We start from the raw sequence: 20981 nt of genomic DNA on the forward strand, positions 1-20981 counted from the left end.
CTCACAAACTGTGAGATCATTACCTGAGTCCAAATCAGTGTGTTCAACCAACTGAGCCACCCACACGCCCCTAAAGGTAAATATTCTTAATCTACTTTGTCATATGAACACATCATTCTCACATTAGTGAGCTGCAGCCACACCCCAATGGTTGACTACATACTGTAAAACCACAAGAAGCCACTTTAGTGATATCCACCCATTAGCTGTTGGGTGATATGATATCATATTAAGCAGTCAATTATCCTCCAAGCAACTCCTAAATGTTATTTTACTTTTGTTAGCATCGCTATGCTAACAAAGTCTCATAGACATTGTTTAGCACTGTTATGCAGTTGGGGAAACTAAAAGCTAAAGAGGGATAAAGCAGTGACTCTACTGTCACCTCCTAACAATAAAGCCATGTGGTCATATATACTAAGATTCACTAAACCAAAGAATATAAACATTGACTTTTTGATAATCCTACTCTGAGAAATATACTTCCAAGGAAATAGTCCAAAAGAAATAAAAAAAGTTAATAAGGATGACTGTGATGAGTCCTAAAATGAAAATAAAGTGATAGATACAGAGATAGATGAACTAACCAAAAACAAAATTATTGAAACGTAAGGCAGTAGGAACCTGAAAGCAAACCACACCCCTGAACTTACAGTAGGATGCAAGGAATACTAGAAAGGGGCTAACATCGACAAGCCTGGAGATGATACAGAGACTATCATAAAGGATGGAAAAAAATCGAACATAACATAGAGATTGCAATGAAATAAAATGCATTAAGGTACACTGAACAAGCACTAGAATTAAATGTAGAATGTTGTAGATATTTGACTTTAACGTTGTTTTTTCCTCCCCTAAACTTTTGCACACAACCATCAACAGCTATTATTCATGAAAATCAGCTTTGTGGTAAAATCAAGACTGGAAGTCAGATGGCCAAAGTCTCAAGCAGAGAACTATAAAGAACACCTTATTTTCCACACTGAAAAATGTATTCTACCTCAAGACACCAGGAGGAAAAAACAAGTTGTTGAATCACTTACAAATGAAATGCCTTTCTGAGCAAAGGAAGTAAAAGCAAAGGGCAGGAGAAGAGGGAAGAACAGCACATGAGGAAATGCTTCTTCTACATATTCCTGGTGACTGTGGAAATTGCTACAACTTTTTGGAAGGATAACATGGCAGTAAGTATCAAAATCTCAGAATCCCTTCGCCCCAACAATTACACTTCTAGAAGTTTATTCAAGTAAATAATCAGAGATGAATCCAAAATAGTAACAGGAAAAAAATGTTTATTCAAATACTATCTATAAAAAACTACCAACAACCTAAGTGACCAACAGTAGGGGACTGTGTTCAAATAATCACACTCTCAAAGCCATTAAATGATATTGCAAACTATTTAATGAATAGTTGTTCATTATAGATTAAGTGTAAAAATTAGTTCTAAAATTGTATGTTCTTTACAATGATAGTGGATTAAGGATAAGCATTTCCTTTCATTGCCTTCTGAAATCCCACTAAAGTGGCAAAACAAAACAAAAAACAGAACCATGTCACATATAAAAATTAGGAATCAGAATGGTTTTGGGCATTTTAACAGCTGCATTGGAAGCTAGAAGAAAACGGAGTGATGCTTTCAAAATTCTAAAGGAAAATTATTTCCAATCTAGAACTCTAAAGTAGAATAAAAATTTTCAGACTATAAAATATTAGGAAGTGTACATCCCATACAATCTTCTCATAAAACTACTGGAGAATGTGCTCTACCAAAACAAGGGAGTACATTGAGAACAATCAAAGAGTATAGGAAACAGGGAATCGGTGGGAGGGAAACAAGTAAGATCGCAGACTGGCAGCTGTGAACAAGGAAAAGAGGATGACCAGTCCTGGTGGGGATTGCTCCAAGAAGGTGAAACTGATGTGTCTGAACATAATGAGAGGACATCTAAATTATCACCCTGAGGACAGTTCGGGTTAAAATAGGGACAAAGACATAAAAAAAAAAAAAAAAAAAAAAAACAAGCAAAGGAAAATATAAAACAATCACTAACTCTAAAAAAACCAAAAAGCTATATAGGAAAGCCAACAGATTCATAGCATACTACATAGCTCAGCTGTACACATTGTCTACCTAGTTACCACAATGTAAATAAGAAGTATTAAGTAAATTAAAAATCTGGTATAAACGGTATGGAAAGGATGAGGAAAGCAGATGAAAAGGAGTCATAATTTCACCTTCCATAATGAGAAGTCAATAGATATGGAGGTTGGGGAGCCTGGATGGCTCAGTAGGTTAAACATCGGACTCTTGATTTTGGCTGAGGTCATGATCTCATAGTTCATGAGTTCAAGCCCTGCTGCAGGCTCTGTGCTAGCCTGCTTGGGATTCTCTCCCTCTCTCTGCCTCTCCCCCACTCATACACACATGGTACACACACACGCGCGCTCTCTCTCTCTCAAGATAAAATAAAATAAATAAACTTGAAAAATAGATATGGAGGTAAATTCCAAAAGACCATCTAAAGAGTTTAAAGTAATTACCCCTGGGAAGGGAAAGTGGGGGAGAAAGGGAGGTCACTGCTTTCCTAATAGTCCTTTTAAAGCTATTCAACTCTTACGGGTTTAAACTTGTATAAAATAAAAATAAAACAAAAGTAACCTATTATGATCCAACAGATCCCCTTCATGTGAGCCCATCATAGTACCTATCAGGACGTATTGCGATTACATGTGTGATGTTTGCCTTTCATGAGTTCAGGGACTGTCTGCCTTGTTTTTCACTTTTCCCAAGTGTCTAGTACAGAGCCTGCCAGATAAAGAAGCTCAATAAACATGTGTGGGATAAGTGAATTTTCCTTAACGACATGTACAAGCGGATATAGGAAGGAGAGTAATGTGTGATAACAAAATGTTAGCAGTGAGATTATGTGTAACTAGATATTCCCCTAGACTTTATAAAGATTCTATAATTGATATATATTACTTTTGTCATAGAAATTATTTTAAAATCTATTTTACAAACAATATGGGGAAACACTACAAGTTTCAAAATTGACAATACTTCATGAGAAAACAATCATTTCAAGACGACTTAAATATCGAATTGGTAAGAAAATCTAGGTTACATTTATTCTCACTCAACTTAAAAAAGAGGAAAGATAAAGTGACATAGAATAAAAGGACAGAAAATTTTTAGCCATAAAAATCATTCTCTTGATGTTATAATTAAAAGCAAAGGTGAAAATTATCATTGCTTTCTTAGTTATTCACTGAATTTGTGCTACTTCCAAAAAAATTCACAAACAAATTTAAGAACAACTTCACTGGATACATCGAACTTGGGGCTTACCTTTGCAAATCTCTCACCCCAAACAGAATGAGGATGATTCTGATACACCTATTTTTTTTTTAATGTTTATTTATTTTTGAGAGAGAGACAGAGACAGAGACAGAATGTGAGCACGGGAGGGGCAGAGAGAGAGGGAGACACAGAATCTGAAGCAGGCTCCAGACTCTATGCTGTCAGCACAGAGCCAGACGCGGGGCTCGAACCCATGAACCACGGGATCGTGACCTGAGCTGAAGTTGACACTCAACCGACTGAACCACCCAAGTGCCCCTGATTCACCTATTTTTAAAACAATTAGTTTCTTCAAATTCAGATCTATGGGAACTTGTAGACAAAAAGTAAAAACAAAGCATCGCTACATATGAATCTCTTCGCATCTGTGCCCACACTACCCCAGTCTGAAACCATCAGCCTCCCCTACGCTGATTGCCAAATCCTTTGCTTTCACAAACCAGCCCTAACAAAGCAATTTACTTGCCACACAAAACAAAACAAATCAAAACAAAACTGTATTCTGATTGCTACTGCTTCTGCAAATAAATTTGTATGCCACATGCGTCTACTGTAGGCATACATGCGTGTTACTGTAAGACCCTGGAGAGCTCCACATTCTAAATCATAAATCCTACGGTCTGCAGAAGCACTGGAAAGATCAGCGGTGGCCATGCACAGGGAAGCACAAAGAAGTTACCTGTGGCTTTCTTCACGCTGTTTCGAGGCCGAGCGGGCGTGGGGCGGGGAGTCTTCACAGGGTCCCTGGGACCTTCCTGGCAGTCTCCCCCTCTAAAGCCAGGGCAGCACCTCCATTCCAACTGAGTCACCGTCTTGTACTTGGTGACGTATCTGGGTCTGAAGTTCACACGATACCTGCCGAGGAAAAGGGTGGCATCTCTCTTTACTGGCTATTGCCAGCGCCCCGGGCCCCCCTGACTTGTACCTGAATGAAGAGGATCCAGGTCACTCAGGGCTCTGCCTGCCCTCTCCACACTGACCCAGAAGGGACCACTGGTCTTTTCAGTCCAGCCCTGATGCCTGGGGCTCAGCCAAAATCAGACTGGCCTCCTTCATCCATCTTCAACCCACCTGCACTCAGCTGCCCTCCCACTAAAGGCCAGAAAGACAGACAACCTAGAAAAGCCTGGCCCCGCAATTCCTAAAACTGAGCTTTTGTTTCGCACACAAATTTTTGTTCCACAATTCACTGCTTTGTGGAGATTTTTTTTCTGGGGTAACTCAGTGTCATTTGTTTTGTATTTTATTTATTTATTTTTAAATGTTTGTTTATTTTTGAAAGAGAGTGAGAGCACGAGTTGAGGAGCAGAGAGAGAGGGAGACACAGAATCGGAAGCAGGCTCCAGGCTCTGAGCTGTCAGCACAGAGCCTGATGCGGGGCTCGGACCCACGAACCATGAGATCATGACCTGAGCCGAATTCGGACGCTCAACCGACTGAGCCACCCAGGCACCCCCTTTTTTTTTTGTATTTTAAAGAAACCTCCCTGACACCTTCGTCTCCATAGCATTTGTGCTTTCATCTTGGCACCTTCCTTCCTGCAAAGGCAGCAGGCCATGAGCCTTCAGAGAGGGCACCTCATGCTAGCTGTGTCCAGACCTTTTTAAAAAGATGCCCTGGGGCGCCTGGGTGGCGCAGTCGGTTAAGCGTCCGACTTCAGCCAGGTCACGATCTCGCGGTCCGTGAGTTCGAGCTCCGCATCAGGCTCTGGGCTGATGGCTCAGAGCCTGGAGCCTGTTTCCGATTCTGTGTCTCCCTCTCTCTCTGCTCCTCCCCCGTTCATGCTCTGTCTCTCTCTGTCCCAAAAATAAATAAACGTTGAAAAAAAAAAAAAAAAGATGCCCTGGGGGCACCTGGGTGGCTCAGCTGGTTAAGCATCTGACTTCAGCTCAGGTCACGATCTCACCATTGGTGAGTTCGAGCCCCACATTGGGCTCTGTGCTGTTAGGGCAGAGCCCGCTTCAGATCCTCTGTCTCCCTCTTTCTCGGCCCCTCACTTGCTTGCGCTGTCTCTCTCTCAAAAATAAAATGAACATTTAAAAAACGATTATAAAAATAAATACATAAATAAAAATAAAAAATAAAAAGATTCCCTGATTTGTAGAGCTAATGGTAGAAATAAGGATCCCTTTTTAAGTGCACGTTCCCCCATGCACGTGCATATCACACCGAGATTCTTGTGATAGCTGTAAAGTCCTCCAGACCCAGCACTGGGCCTGGGCCAGAGAGTGGCAACCCAGCAGCCCCCCGTACACTCAGAGGATGGATGCAGGGGTCTAACACCCCCAGGTGCCCCTGCTCACAGCACAGATGTGGGCCACTCCTTAACTTATCCCAGCATCTTCTTCCAGCTTGGAAGCATGGCTCTCTAGAACGTCCTCACTGTCTCTTCACTGTGAACACCAGCACTAGCAGCTGCCCTCCTCCTTGGGGGCCAATTCCCTGAAAGGAATCAGCTCTCTGTCACTTCCTAGGACTGTGTGCTGCTCAGAGGGGCATTGGGGGGCCCATGGGGACTGGTGCCGGTCAGGTGACTCCACCTCAGCACCAGCCTTGATGAGGGTGTAGTTCAAAGTCACACTCCCAAGAAAATTGCAAATTAGTAAATGTAATGGGCTTTTGGCATCCTTCCTGAGGGTCAAAACCATGACAACTAAAACTTTAGGTGTAAGGAACTCCCCCATCGCCAGGACCCAAGGTGATCCTCTGGAATTCCCAGAAGGCCCTGGGGACAGCACTGACCCAAATGTTAGTGTCCCAACACCTGTCTCTGTCCCTGGTTCACCGGCCCTTCTAGGGCAGTGGTTTGAAACCTTAGCTGAGTGTCAGAATCACTAGGGAAGAGTGAAAAACTGCAGATGCCTGGCTCTCGCCCTCAGAGATTCTATTTACTTGGCTTGCAGTGGGGCCTGGGGACACAAGTTTTGAGAAGCCCCAGAGGGAGACTTTTTCAAAACAGAAGACAAAGCCGAATGAATGAAACAGAAAAGGGGGGGGGGCATGGGGCAAGACCTCGCTTCTAGGTTATTTATTCCCTCTTATTGCCACCACACACCCCATTAAGGCCTAACTATTTATAGAGTTTCCCCTTTTCACAAATGGGAAAACAGAGGCTCACAGAGGTTAAGTGACCTGTCCAAGTTCCAACCGTCAGGAAGGGCCAGGGCTGGGATTTAAACCCAAGTGTTTGCCCCTGTACCCCAGACGGTCCTCCCAGCACACAGAAGCAGAGACTCGGGTGGAGAGAACTCCACCCACCCAGAGATGTTCCAGAAGGCCATGTAAGCAGGGTCAAAGGACAGCTGCCATCCCCATTCAGCAAACACTTGTCTGAACATCTGACACAGTCCACATTAGCCCCCAGCCCCCTAGCACCCAACCTACCAAAAGAAGTCCCTGTGTGGTCCAAAAAACTATTAAAAAAAAATCAAGAGTGCTTGCCTCAGCAGCACATATACTAAAAAAAAGAAGAAGAAGAAGAAGAAGAAAGAAAGAAAAAATTCCACTTCATTGTTTTGCATGTTCAAGTATAACATAATGCTGCAAAAATGTGTAATCTCAGAAAAACTTGGTTCCTCTGAGCATTTAAGACTGAATGTGAAAATGTGTTTGCTCTCGGGTTTTGTACACGTGCCAGCAGATGACAGCCCATAGCAAACCCTTTTGGACGCGGCTGCGAGGGACCAGGAGAGCAAACCCTGAGCCTGAGACCCACACCCCCCACCCAGAGGCCTCAGCCCCAACCACAGAGCTGAGTATAAGAAAGTGCTTGCCTTTCCAACACACCTCATTATTTTCTTTAAAGGCAGTTATTATTTTGGAGCCAGCTCATAACTTAGGAAAGTTCCCTGGAGTTCCTGCCTTCCTCTCCAGCCCCACGCACATTCCCCGCTCCCACCCTCTGCCTAATCAGCTTGCTGTAGGGTTTCCGGTTTGCGGCAATGGAGTTCAGGTTGACAGCATTTCTAACAGAGTTTTAAGTCCAGCGTGTGGAAGAGGCCTTCCTGGCTAGTGATGACAGCTGGAAGTGATCAGGCGGCCACCTCCAGCCGTGGGAAAGCTCACGTTCCGACTGCTCCGTGCACAGGGACATAGATCCCAGAGGCGGCCATGGGTCCTCAATCTGGGGGATGTGAGGGAAAGAGGTAGGGTTGTGCAACCCCTCAGCCCCACTGGGATTTTCCCTGCAGAAACGGGTTCCTGCCTCCATCAGAGCCAGCCAGTAGGTCCTCCAGAGGATGGGAGGAACACAGCATGATGCCCAGATCCTCCTTCTGTCCCTCAGTGCTCTGCAGGACAATATCCCCGATAGGGAGCTTTAAAAAAAAAAGCTCACGTCTTTACACTCAAAATTCTAATTTAACTGGCCTGGGGGCAGGGGTGTCCAGGCATGTGTACCTTTCAAAAACTCCCCAAGTAACTGTCAAGTTGAGAAGTGCAGCCCATAAGTCAGGGCACCCATAGGCCCTCCCTCCTCACGGGAGCTTGGAGCCTCTGAGGCAACCAGGCAGGGGAAGTGAATCGACCGAAAGCAGCCCAAGTGTTAACTCCAAGGGTCCATGGGCTATAAGCACACAGAAGGTGCCCCAGGGACACTTAGTGAATCAGCTGACTGCACCCAGCTGAGGCACTGATAGCCAAAGGGACAGAGTCAAGGCGGTGCTGGGCTAAAGCTGGAAGGCTGACTCAGGCTACAGCCTTGGCCCCCATCCCAGTCTTGGGCAGGGACTGTAACAAAATCCTGTCTCCCAGGGGAGCCCTGGCCACAGCTGCCTCAGGTGCTCTTAGGGGCTCCCGGTGGGGAGGGGGGTTGGCAGCCCGAGCCTGCCCCCACACTAGCCAGCACTCCGCAACTCAGCCTCTCCTCAACTCTCCTCCCCCACCATCTACCTCTGAAACCCTTTTGGGGTGGGGGTGGGGAACAAGGGTTCACCATTTTTAGGAGTTCATCCACTGTGTCTAATGTGTAATATTAGATCAACCCAGAAGATTCTCCTGAGAAGGAAGGTGGCAAGAAAAGGACTGGAAAAGTTGAATCAGGGTTCAGGGACCATATGACTGGAATGTACACATTAAAACAAAATATGACAAAATGATTGTGCCTCCATTGGACATCTATCACCCCCCGATAAAGACTCCTTCCTACTGACAGATAACGTATTCTTTCATAATACGCTTTGGTTCACACTTGTTCAGTGTTTGTCTTTTCACAGACCATAAGCCCTACGAGGGCAAGAATTCCTGTTGGTTTTGTTCTCTACAACATCCCCATTTTTAAAGACAGCAATCTGTCCTATTGTAGGTGCTCAATAAAGAATGAAGTATTAATCATTAATCAAACAATAATGAATGATACTAAGTCTACTGTTGACATGGTTTTGGGGAATCCAATGTCCATATTAAAAGCCCCAGAGTTGTCCTCAGGTCTAACCCCAACCGATGTGAATTCCTAAGTCTTCCCAGAACGAAATCAAGCTCCAGAGTCCTCGGGTCATAATGAGTTAGGCAAGAATCACACACCAGAAGGTGACCTTCAGTGGTGTTGTCCAGTTATATAGCCATTAATCAGGTGTGGCTATTTTAATCTAAAGTGATTAAAAGTAAACAAAATTGAACATTCATTTCCTCAGTCACGTTGGCCACATTTGAGGTGCTCAGTAGCCACATGCAGTATTAGCATGAACATCTCAATCATTACAGGGAGGTCTCCGGGACAGAGCTGGCCTAGACCCTCATGAGACTATCAAGGGAATGGCAATGGGCACACATCTGTTCATCTCTTCATTCCTATCTCACACCCACCCATCTTCTCTCTCCTCCCACATTCCTTCCGGGTTGCCAGTAGAAGGCTTTTCAGAAATAGCCACACATCACTGGCAGAGGATCATGTAGACAGCTGTTCTACAAGGTAAGGCTCATTTCCCTGCATTTAGTATTCGCCTGTAACTTCTTATTTGATTCATGCCACTAACAGTGCACAAATCTACACCCCAGTGCCCCCCTGACTGGGATTCCTCCCAAGAACAGACTTTCTAGTAAATTCCTCTCTTTCTTCCAGGCACTGGCTTGTCCCCAAAGCCCCAGAGCCAACTCTTCTTGCTTCATCCCACGAGTGGTCCTGTACAGTATTGACTGGAATGGACTCTCAGGATGGAGAAGGAAGCTAGAAAGAAGAGGTGCCTCCTTCTCTTTTGTAGGGAGCATCCTAGGCCTGAAGGGATAACCACTGATCTGGGACAAAGTCAGCATGTACATACAAGCAAGAAGTCATTTCATGGAGTTTTCAGGATGCACATCCAAGGCAGACTCGGTTATCTGGCATTCAGGTACTACACAAAGTTTTCCACATCCAGACAGGTAACTGACTTTTGTTTTTAACTGTGGTAAATATGTATAACATGTGGGTAAAATACCCATAACATAAAATAAACAAGTGGGACTACATTGAACTGAAAAGCTTCTGCACAGCAAAGGGAACCATCATAATAAACATGCAACCTATTGAATGGGAGAAAATATTTGCAAATCCTGTATCTGATAAGGGGCTAATATCCAAATACATAAAGAACTCATACAACTTAAAGCAAAATGTGTGTGAGTGTATGTGTGTATATATATATATATATATATATATGTATATATATATGCATATATATATGCTTAAAAAGTAGGCATATAAGTAGGCATAAAAAGTAGTATACGTGTGTGTGTGTATATATATATATATATATATATATATATATATATATATGTTTAAAAAGTAGGCAGAGGATCTGAATAGACATTTTTCCAAAGAAGACATCCAGATGGCCAACAGGTTCATGAAAAGGTGCTCAACATCACTACTCATCGGGGAAATGCACATCAAAACCATAATGAGATATCACCTCACGCCTGTCAGTGTGGCTGGTGTCAAGAAAGACAAGAAATAGCAAGTGTTGGTGAGGATGTGGAGAAAAGGGAACCCTGGTGCACTGTTGGTGGCAATGTAAACAGGAGCAGCCACTATGGAAAACAGTATGGATATTCCTCAAAAAATTAAAAACAAAACCACCATATGATCCAGCAACCTTACTTCTGGACACTGATCTGAAGAAACACTAACTTGAAAAGATAACTGCACCCCCATGTGCACTGCAGCATTACTCGCAATAGCCAAGATTAGGATGCAACTTACATATCCATGGATAGACACTTGAATGGATGGATGGATGGATGGATGGATGGATGGATGAATAAAGATGTGGTACACACACAGACATATATACACACAGGAATATTACTTAGCCATAAAAAAGAATGAAATCCAGCCACCTGTGACAACATAGATAGAACCTGAGGGTATTATGCTAAATGAAATAAGTCAATGGCACCTGGGTGGTTCAGTTGGTTAAGTGCCCGAATCGGTTTAGGCTCAGGTCATGATGTCAGGGTTCTAGGAGTCCAAACCCCGCATCAGGCTTTGTGCTGGCAGTGCAGAGCCTACTTGGGATTCTCTCTCCTTCTCTTTCTGCCCCTCCCCCACTCACGCTATATCTGTCTCTCTCAAGATAAATAAACTTAAAAAGAAATTTAAAGGGCACCTGCATGGCTCAGTCAGTTAAGCATTGGACTTCGGCTCAGGTCATGATCACATGGCTCGTGGGTTTGAGCCCCAAGTCAGGCTCTCTACTGACAGCTCAGAGCCTGGAACCTGCTTTGGATTCAGGGTCTCCGTCTCTCTCTGCCACTCCCTCTCACTCTCTCTCTCAAAAATAAACATTAACAAAATTAAAAATGATAAAAATAAAAAAATAAATAAGTCAGACAAACACAAATACGATATGATATCACTTATATGTGGAAACAAAAAAACAAAAAAACACAAAGTAACTAAAAAACTTTGTTTTAGTTACAGCTTGTAAGTTACAAGCTTACAGTTACAGAGAACAGACTGGTGTTTGCCAAGGGTAGGGGATGGGGGTGGGAGAAATGGGTGCACTGTTTTTTTAATTTAAATTAATTGAATAATTTATAATAAAAAAAAGAATGGGAGAAATGTACCAACCCTAGGACTAAAGGGGCCAGGAGAGGACAAGGCTGTAACCAGAGCATTAGGAGAAGGCTGCTGGACAGGAGCTGTGGCCTTTCGTAGAGGAAACAGTCACTGCCCACTTTCACTTGGAGGGAGAGGGCAGGTGACTTTCAGTGGCCAGACCAGTGGGAAGCCAGATGGTGAGGGAACCCAGTGACCAGTACTAGTGAGATAATTCTGGAAACAGCAACCAACTGTAAATATCCCTAGACTAAAAGCAAAAGCCCTTCTCATTAGTCCCCTGAGTGACAGACAAGGAACTTCCCACCTCTGGGCCACAGTTTCATCAATACAATGAAAGGATTAAATTACAACCCATCCAGGTCAGACTCCTAGAACAAAATCAGGAGGGAGAAGGAGAGAAAATGGATCTGGGGACAAACAGAAAGTGGCCAGCACATGCTGCTAGACAGACACAAGGAAACCACAATATCTAAGAAGGAAAGGGGAAAGAGTATGTCAAGAAGGCAGACAAGGTCATATTTCCAGCGCTGCCGAGAGGGTCGAGTAACAGAAGGACTGAGAGATATTGTTCTTAAGACAAGGAGATTCTCGGTGAACTGAGCCAGCGCTGCTCAGATCAATGTTGAGAGAGGACGCTGGGTCAGAATAAAGAATGAAATAAGCAAGAGGAGGTACAGACCAAAAAACCTCTTCCATCAAGTTTGCTTGTGATGGGAAATGAGAAATAGGGTGGTAACCAGGAGGTAAGGGGGGCTGAAGAAGAATATTTTCCCCCTAAGTTCAGGAAAATCCTAACCAGGGAAGAGTGCTGAAAGACAGGATGAAGTAGAGAGGGCAGTGAGAGAGCCATGGAGAAGCATTCCTGGTCCTCATCCAGGAAAGACTGCTCTGGTGAATGAGCCCTGTCTGCGTGGACACGGGGCAGGGGTGAGTGGAGTAGCGTGCAAGGGTATAATTGAGTCAAACCCAGTCCCTAAAAAAGATTACCATCTTAACTATTTTGAAGAGCCCAGTTCAGTGGCATTAAGTCCATTTACATTGTTCACAACCGTCACCCCCATCCATCCCCAGAATTCCTTTCGTTTTCCTAAACTGAAGCTCTGTACCCATTAAACACCAGCTTCCCATTTCCCTCTCCCCAACCTTGGCCCCTGCAACCACCATCTCACTTTCTGTCTCTGTGAATTGGACCTCCCCAGGGACTTCATATTAAGTGGAATCATACAGCATCTGTCCTTTTATGACTGACTTATATCACTTAGCATAATGTCCTTGTAGGAGAAAAAAAAACTTTTCCTCTACCCTCTTAGGTTTGTTCTGGGTCTTGTGAATTAAACTGACAAAAGACAGATTCACAGGAGAAAAGACATCCAAACTGTATGGATGTTAATGTTTTTTACATGCATGGAGGTTTCACAGAAAAGAAGTGAAAACAAGCAGTGGGACTCAGGGGACTATATACCATTTTAACACAGGGTGATAAATTGTGAAGTGACTAGACCAAGGAAAAGGGGTTTGGGCTTCTAGGGGCAATAAATTGTGGGACTATAGCTGGGAAATCTAGAGGGGAAACTCATGGAAGATAAGGGCTATGTCAGTAAGGCTCGCATATGCAGACTTATCTTGGTGCCAACTGTGTATCTACAGTGACAAAAGTCATTCTCTTCAGCCTGGTACAGGAGAGGCAGGAAACTTAGAACCCTGATTTTAGACAGAAAGAGGGAAGACAGAGGGCTCTTCTTGTCTCTGCTTTTTCTCAACTGTCTTCAGCTCAAAATAATCAATATGTCAAAGTGGCATGTTTGGGGTGGCCTGCTCTGAACTCCTTCACCCTCAAGGTTCATTCACATTGTAGCACGTGTCAAAATTTCCTTTCTTTTCCATAGTAATTCACTTTCACAAAGTTTGGTCTCATGTTCTGATTTAGAGATTGACAAGACAGCAAACTAATTTTTCCAAAAACTACTTGTGACAAATGGGCTTTTTTTCTGGCTTTTGTTATTATTGCTTTTTTTTTTTTTTTTTTAATCAATCAACGAATAAATAGACTTGTTTTTAATGGAAGTAACAACAGAAAATAGAGTCAGGCAATAATGGCTATAAAGTTTGAAACTGGAAGTGATTCCAGAATGATAGGGAAGGGAAAGTGGTTCTGCACCAGCAGGAGAGACACTTGCCATTTGATTTCAATCCACTCTGTTTTACAATCAAACCTTGGCCATTTGAAACCATGTACATCTACAATGACAATCTCTGCAATCCGAGGAGATGACTCTACCCGTCCCAGGTCCCTCCCAATTATAATTTCCCACAGGATGAAGAAGTCTCCCACACAGGACAAAGTGAAGGAACCAAAGGGCCTTCTTCCAGGTTAAAGCACATCACACACACAAACCACAATTTTCATCTTATCTGTTTCTGCTCCATGACACATTTTTAATTAGATCTCTGCATGGAGAAATTAATGGAAGGAAAGAAATAGAGTATCTTCCTTGACTTTGTTGGCAAATTCATCTAGGTGTTAAAAGCCAGAATGCTCGGGCAAATATATTTCTGAAATACAAAATGCACCCAATAAAACTAAAACCTTGATGAGCCCTGATTGAAATCAGATTACAAGATAGGTTTGTACACTTAAAAAATTATTAACAGATCCTAGACCAAAGCAATGTGTTCAAAATGAAAATGTACACACAAGAGACTGTCTGCTTCCCAGTACAAAGGATATATTTGCTGGGGACACCAGGATCGTAAGTTGCTTATTTTTGTTTCCTCTTGAATTAATTTCCTCGCGTACTTAGAGTGGCAAGTTAGATTTCAAAACCTGCAATCTTCTTTACCCCTCAGTAGTTTGCTCGGATCACACAGACTTGTCAAAAGTAATACCCCTGTCCCGACACACCCACCCAGTTCTTTACAATTATCACCCACTTCATCCTGGGGAAGTCTCTGCAGTGGTGAAGGAGGGGGATTCTGGAACACCACAGCAGCTTAGGGGAGGCTCGGCCACCAGTAGCCAGTGAAGCTGCTATTCTTACATTCCTTCCACGAAGGCTTGCATTGCTGAAAATGACAATGTTCCAAAAGTACAGGGCGTGGCCGGCACCGTGAAATACAGCTTATGCATGCGTTCCTACGAATTCACATTCTTAGTTTTAACTTCCTGACTTTGGGAAATCCATTACAAAAGTCAAGCCACCGTGGGAAGGCTCACTGTCCCAGCTTTCTGGAGGGTTCTGTAATCGTAATCCGCCATTAATGAAAGCCCACATTCCCCCACAGGATTCTTTCCAGGACGGTCATCATCGCTGCTGCAGGCTGCTTCCCCAGATAAATTCTATACTGTTCCTTCTCAAGCTTACATCATGTTTCCTTGTTCCTGGAGCCAGAACCGCAGGACACTCCTCCTGCTCTTGCTCTGGTTTCCCACAGCGTGAGCCATGAGAACATCTGCCGGCCTCAGCCCGTCGCAGGATGCTCACCACAGATACAACTTCCCATGGTTTGGGGATCCAAACCTTTCCTTTCAGAACTACCAAATAACTAGTTTGATTATTTCCTCTTTTTTTTTTTTAAGGGCAAAAATCATTTCCGCAAATTCTGCTACAAAACTCAAAGTCATTTCAAAATCCTCTTTCCTGTGTTTCCTTGGACTTGGTTTGCAACATCCAACCTTCCCCTTTAGGGATCTTGGTCCTTTGGATGAAGACTATGGATGCTGGCAAGCTTTAGACCACACCTGTGACTTGGTGAGGTCCTTTAGACGCCTAGAAAATCCCGAGACAGTAGGAATGTCTCAGCAGATACAAAAACACCACCTTCTTCCTTTGGGCGAATTCATTCTCAGTAAAAGCAATAATCTGGGAATTGAAAATACAGGAACACTTGTATTTCTTTTCTAATTTATGACATTGGGGAGAAAAAGTACCAAAATAGTCTAGTTTCATATTTCTCACACTGTCCAGGATAACCCAATATTACTTTAGGGTTTTAAAAAAATGTTTTTAATGTGTATTTATTTTTGAGAGAGTGAGACAGAGTGCGAGTGGGGGAGGGGCAGAGAGAGAGGGAGACACAGAATCTGAAGCAGCCTCCAGGCTCTGAGCTGTCAGCACAGAGCCCGATGCGGGGCTGGAACTCATGAACCGCAAGATCATGATCTGAGTCAAAGTCAGATGCTTAACCGATTGAGCCACCCAGGCACCCCAGTTTAGGGTTTTTTTAATCAACACTTAACACAGGGAAGTGGAGACATTTTCATCCACCTGCACTCTGCTTAGAAAGAGCATGGTTTTCCTTTTGAAGGGGCTGCGACAGCCCAGGTCTGAAGGTGTGGACAAGTAGGGGGTGAGCAAAAAGAAGAATTTGGCTTATTTGCTTTCAAATGGGTAGGGGTGACAGAGCAGGAGGCCACTGGAGGAGGCAGAAGTGACGAGGAACTATTCTCCAAGGTGACTTAGGGTGGCCAGTGGATTTTCAAGGTTGGCATCACTATGGCATCCTCTAACAATTTGTATTGCCACAGTGTCCAGCAAAGTCCTCACTGCTCATGCAGGCTTGTTGGATTGGATTTTTCTCTGGGGACTGGAGGGTGTACGTTGGCCAACTCCATGGGGTTCTGAGACAGCCACACAGAACCCACATACACAGTGGGCTATGGGAGAGTTGGCCTTGGACACTATCCCAGTCTACAGGAAAGCTTCTGGGCATCCACAATTCTTGCAAATCAAGAAGGGAGTGAGACAAATATATAGACTTTGAGGTGAAAGGGGGCCTGAATAACACTAGTTTTTCTTAAGTTTGCTTATTTTGAGAGAGCGAGCGAGCACGAGCGGAGGAGGGGCAGAGAGAGAATCCGAAGCAGGCTCCACACTGTCAGCATGCGGCCTGATGCAGGGCTTGAATTCACTAACTGTGAGATCGTGACCTGAGCTGAAATCAAGAGTTGGACGCTTAGCTGACTAAGCCACCCAGGCTCTCCTAACCTCTATTACCTAGTTTTAAAGATAGGTGGCTAGCTTCCATTTCCTTGAAATCATGTTGTTGTTTTTAAGAAAAATGACATAGATTGCATTACTGTGCTGTTTTTTTGTTTGTTTGTTTGTTTGTTTTTTAGGTAAAACAATTAAATATTTGGTTTAAATAGTGGTTCTCATCCTGCTAATAAGCAGGTTCCTAAGCTGGCCCATAACCAAAAGCCCTCACTGAAACTGGCTTCAATTTTTACAAACAAAATATATAAGCAAGCAGGATATTTTCAAAGCCACAGAATTAATCTTTAAAATACTTCCCTATGTTTTTAGAATTTAACTTTCTCAAGATGAAGTTCTGTCTTTTGTCATTTTAACTTCCCAGTAACACCAAACCATTCTTTATAGTTGTGTTAAAAAAAAAAAAGAGAGATAACAGAACCAAAACAGAGTCACTTGCGCTAAGCCTCATGTCAGCAAATCAAGTTGAATTTTGATTTACAATCGTGTAACATGAACTCTTATAGAAGGAAAGCTGCCTCTCCTATCAGAGAGATAGTCAACATACACTCACATCTTGGCAAAAAACTTTTAAAGGTTATATTGAGACTGCCAGTTCAGGAAATTACATTGTATCATTACCCTGATTGATTTAACTAGAATCCATCACATTTCAAATCCTCATTTTAGCTATAAGCCACTATATTTTCATTCAGTATTTACAATTATTTTCAAGATTATATGTGTGTCACAATTCCTTTTTAAAATTTTTTTAACGTTTATTTATTATTGAGGGACAGAGACAGAGCATGAGCATGAGAGGGGCAGAGAGAGGAGGAGACACAGAATACAAAGCAAGCTCCGGGCTCTGAGCTGTCAGCACAGAGCCGGATACAGGGCTCGAACTCACAAACCACGAGATCGTGACCCGAGTCGTAGTTGGACGCTTAACCGACTGAGCCACCCAGGCGCCCCTCACAATTCCCATTTTAAAAACACAAGCCACAGGGGCGCCTCGGTGGCTCAGTCAGTTAAACACCCAATTCTTGATTTTGGCTCAGGTCATGATCTCACAGTTTATGGGTTCGAGCCTCATGTTGGACTCCATGATGATTCTGTGAAGTCTGCCTGGGATTCTCTCTCTCTGCCCCTTCCCGACTCATGCTCATGCATGCTGTTTCTCTGTCAAAATAAATAAATACTTATAAATGAAATGCATACACTCTGTGTGTCGTGTACATGCAGGATATATAAATTTATCATAGGGCAAAAATTTGCAAAAAGACTAAAAATATGGGTTCCTTCTTGGGGTGCTTGCGTGGCTCAGGCAGTTAAGCGTCCGACTTTTAGTTCAGGTCATGATTTCATGGTTCATGAGTTCAAGCCCCATGTCCAGCTCTCTGCTGTCAATGTGGAACCTGCTTTAGATCCTCTGTCCCCCCCTGTCTCTGCCCCTCCCCCACTTGTTCGTTTTCTCTCTCTCTCTCAAATAAATTTTAAAAAACATTAAAAAATATATACGGGTTCCTTCCATAATAATGGTCTCAATGGCCCATGTGAAGAATTATAGTTGGCTCCTGACCACAGGTGATGAATAATGAGGTGCTGACTATCCCAGGGACAAAGGCAATCCTGACATAACCTTCAAATGACAGTCCTTGAACTATCTTGACTTCCTTCACAACACGTGGTCCTTTTTATCAATACCCTTGACAACAGACCACACACATCACTCAGTGACAGCTCTTTATGTACCCTCACCCCCACACAGTGCTGTTGCACTTAAACACAGAGAAGAGGTCACCTGGCCATTAGACTGGGCCGCTGCTTCTCAACCTCTGCATTGCCTGGTCTGCTTCCCCCACCACACCCAGCACAGGTCCGACAGGGACTGTGGCCAGTCTCCTGACAATGCCCTTCCCACCACCCCTTGCCCACACCCCTCCTTCTCCCCACTCAAATCTACTTTGCACACATTGCCTGATCAGCATTTGGAAGCAAAGTTCTGATGGTGTCCCAGAACAAAAACTTTCCATGACTCCCCTTTGCCTAAATGATAAAGCCTAACCTCCTAACACTGGCTGTTACAGGTTGAATTGTCATCTCCAAAAAGATTTGTTAGAGTCCTCACCCCTACCCAGTCCCTCAGAATGTGACCTTATTTAAAGATAGGGTCTTTACACAGGCAATCAAGTTAAAATGAGGCCATTGGGATGGGCCTCACTAATCCAATGAGTGGTGTGTGTATAAGAGGAAACTCAGACACAGAGACACATACAGAGGGAAAGGATGTGACAGATACTGGCAGGAAGGTGACCACCTACCAGCCAGGGAGAACAGTCCCGAGCAGCACCTTCCCTCAGCCCTCGGGAGGAGCCTGGCCTGTGGACGCCCCTTCATTTCCCACCTCTAGGCCCAGCCCATGTTTTCTTGTTTTATGCTGGTGTCTTCTCAAATCTGCACATATTCAACTAGAACAATCTTTCAAAGCCCTGCTAAGATGTCATCACCTGCAAACATGTTCTCAGATTCCTCCTGGCTGGAAATAATTCCTTCCACCTCTGAACATCCTCAGCTATTTGTACTTATGTATAGCAATTCTAATTTCTACCTTTTATTTTATAATTATTTCTCTCTATGTCTCATTTCACTGACTGGATGTGAACTTCCGGAGGGCAAGAGAGAGGTTGGGTTCCTTCCTGGGTCCCAATGGGGCCTAGTCCTGGGCCACACATAGTCCTTTCACAAAAATATTTATTTAATGAAACTGAGTAACCAAGAGTCCGCAAAGAAGTCTTCTTTACCCTATTGAGTTTTCTGCCAATTCGAAGTGGCTTAAGTTAATTATGTGGCCTAAATCCAACATTTTCCAGGGTTATAAGTGTGAAATGCGTTTTTCTTACTCCACTATAGTTTTATCTATGCTCTCATTTGTTAGATATTTACCATCTAATTTGCCTTCAGAAAAATCAGAGAAGTGACCTTGCTATCAATACAAATGATTTTCTACACCATTTTGCCACAAGGAAGTCCCCAGCTACAAAAACCATATACAAATGGTGGTATACGCATACAAAGGAATAGTACTCAACAATACAAAGTCATCAACTACTGATACATAGTACAACACGATGTACCTCAACATAATTGTGGAGTGAACAAAGGCTAAAGGCTAACCTAAGAGTACATACTGTATGACTATTTACATAAAACTCTAGAAAATGCAAACTTATCTATGGAAAGCAGATCAGCAGTTGCCTAGGGAGTGTGTGGGGAGAAACTGGAGGGAAGGATTGCCAAGGGGCATGAGGAAACTTTTGGGAGAGATGGTTATATTCAATGTCTTGATTATGATCTTGGCTTTAAGGGTGCATACACGTATCAAAACATTTAATTACACAACTTTAAACATGTATGGTTTGTGTATGTAGATCATACCTCGATAAAGCTGTTTTGTATAATATATATTATATAATATATATTATATATGTCATACATATATTATATAATATATATTTTATATATATTATATATATATACACACACACATATATACACACACACACACACACACACACACACACACATATACACATGCATTTTTGCATTAGGGTGCCTTAAATCTCTTCAGGACTGTGAAATCAAGTACCAGATAGTCTTGCCCTGACTATCTAATAATATAGCTCAGCTTAAAAAAAATAATTTAATTAAATTAAATCTATATTTAAGCTAAGCTTCTACCAGTAGAAACCAAAACCACAGCATTAAGTCTTTTTCACAGTTTCAAAATGAGGATCTAACTAAAGTTTTTAGTGTTTTTTTTTTTTTTTTTAACATATTGGATGACTCTTTTGCTTTAACCATTTGCTTTATCTGTTGGGGGTTTAGACCTAATATTTATTTTTGTACTTTCAAAGGTATGGATCGGTGACTAAGGAAGATAGTCAAAACAATTTTCTTTTTTTATAACAGCCTTCAAATTGTCATTTATATTAAATAACACACAAAACATCAAAGATATAAATTAGCATTCTAAAATATGACAAGGGATGACTACTCTTTGGGATTATTATTTTCTCAGTGACAATTCTGACAAGAGGTGCTTAGAGGGTGCCATGCTATTTGGTTCAGGAAACAAGCCATAGATGGTGTTTCTGCCTTCCCTCCTGCACCTCCAGCGAGCAAGGCATCTGGGTTATATCTCGCCGTTTTTGCAATAATGCAACGGAACGACTCGCAAATATCTTGTGAGTTGCCAGAAGATGATGCAGAGTGTTGGGATGGGAAAAGGGTGCCTCGTTTATCATGACCAAGCCAGAGCTCTGACCTGGCGCTGTTGTCCTGGAAAGCTGCTGGAAAAGCAGCTGAAAAGCAGGCCCCCTGACGCATAAACAAACCTGAACGCTGTCAGGACAGCTGGCCAGACTGGAGATTCTGGAATGTTCAAAATACTCAGAAAGGCTCCGCTCTGCCTCCCTGCCCAAAGCCTTCATTCCACCAGCACGTGAGAGCTCTTTGCGTTGACACGGACACTAGCCAGAGAAACACTTTAATGGTGAAAAGATCTCCTGCGATCGCTAGATTGTGAAACTCACCCCGCCCTGGGTTC

General features: G+C 43.1%; 1 protein-coding gene across 2 annotated transcripts in view; it reads right to left on the reverse strand.

Annotated features, from left to right (window-relative positions):
- Nucleotides 1-20981, reverse strand: part of EMILIN2 (elastin microfibril interfacer 2) — a 52310-nt gene that overhangs the window by 20895 nt on the left and 10434 nt on the right. For both annotated transcript variants that reach the window (XM_086682563.1, XM_086682564.1), the window contains exon 3: nucleotides 4044-4219. In XM_086682563.1, the coding sequence (XP_086538689.1) occupies nucleotides 4044-4219 (176 nt within the window). The remainder of the gene's footprint in view (nucleotides 1-4043; nucleotides 4220-20981) is intronic.

The sequence above is a fragment of the Puma concolor genome, chromosome D3, assembly GCF_028749965.1.
Source record: "Puma concolor isolate L17-30 chromosome D3, mPumCon1.1.hap2, whole genome shotgun sequence".
Lineage (NCBI taxonomy): Eukaryota > Metazoa > Chordata > Mammalia > Carnivora > Felidae > Puma > Puma concolor.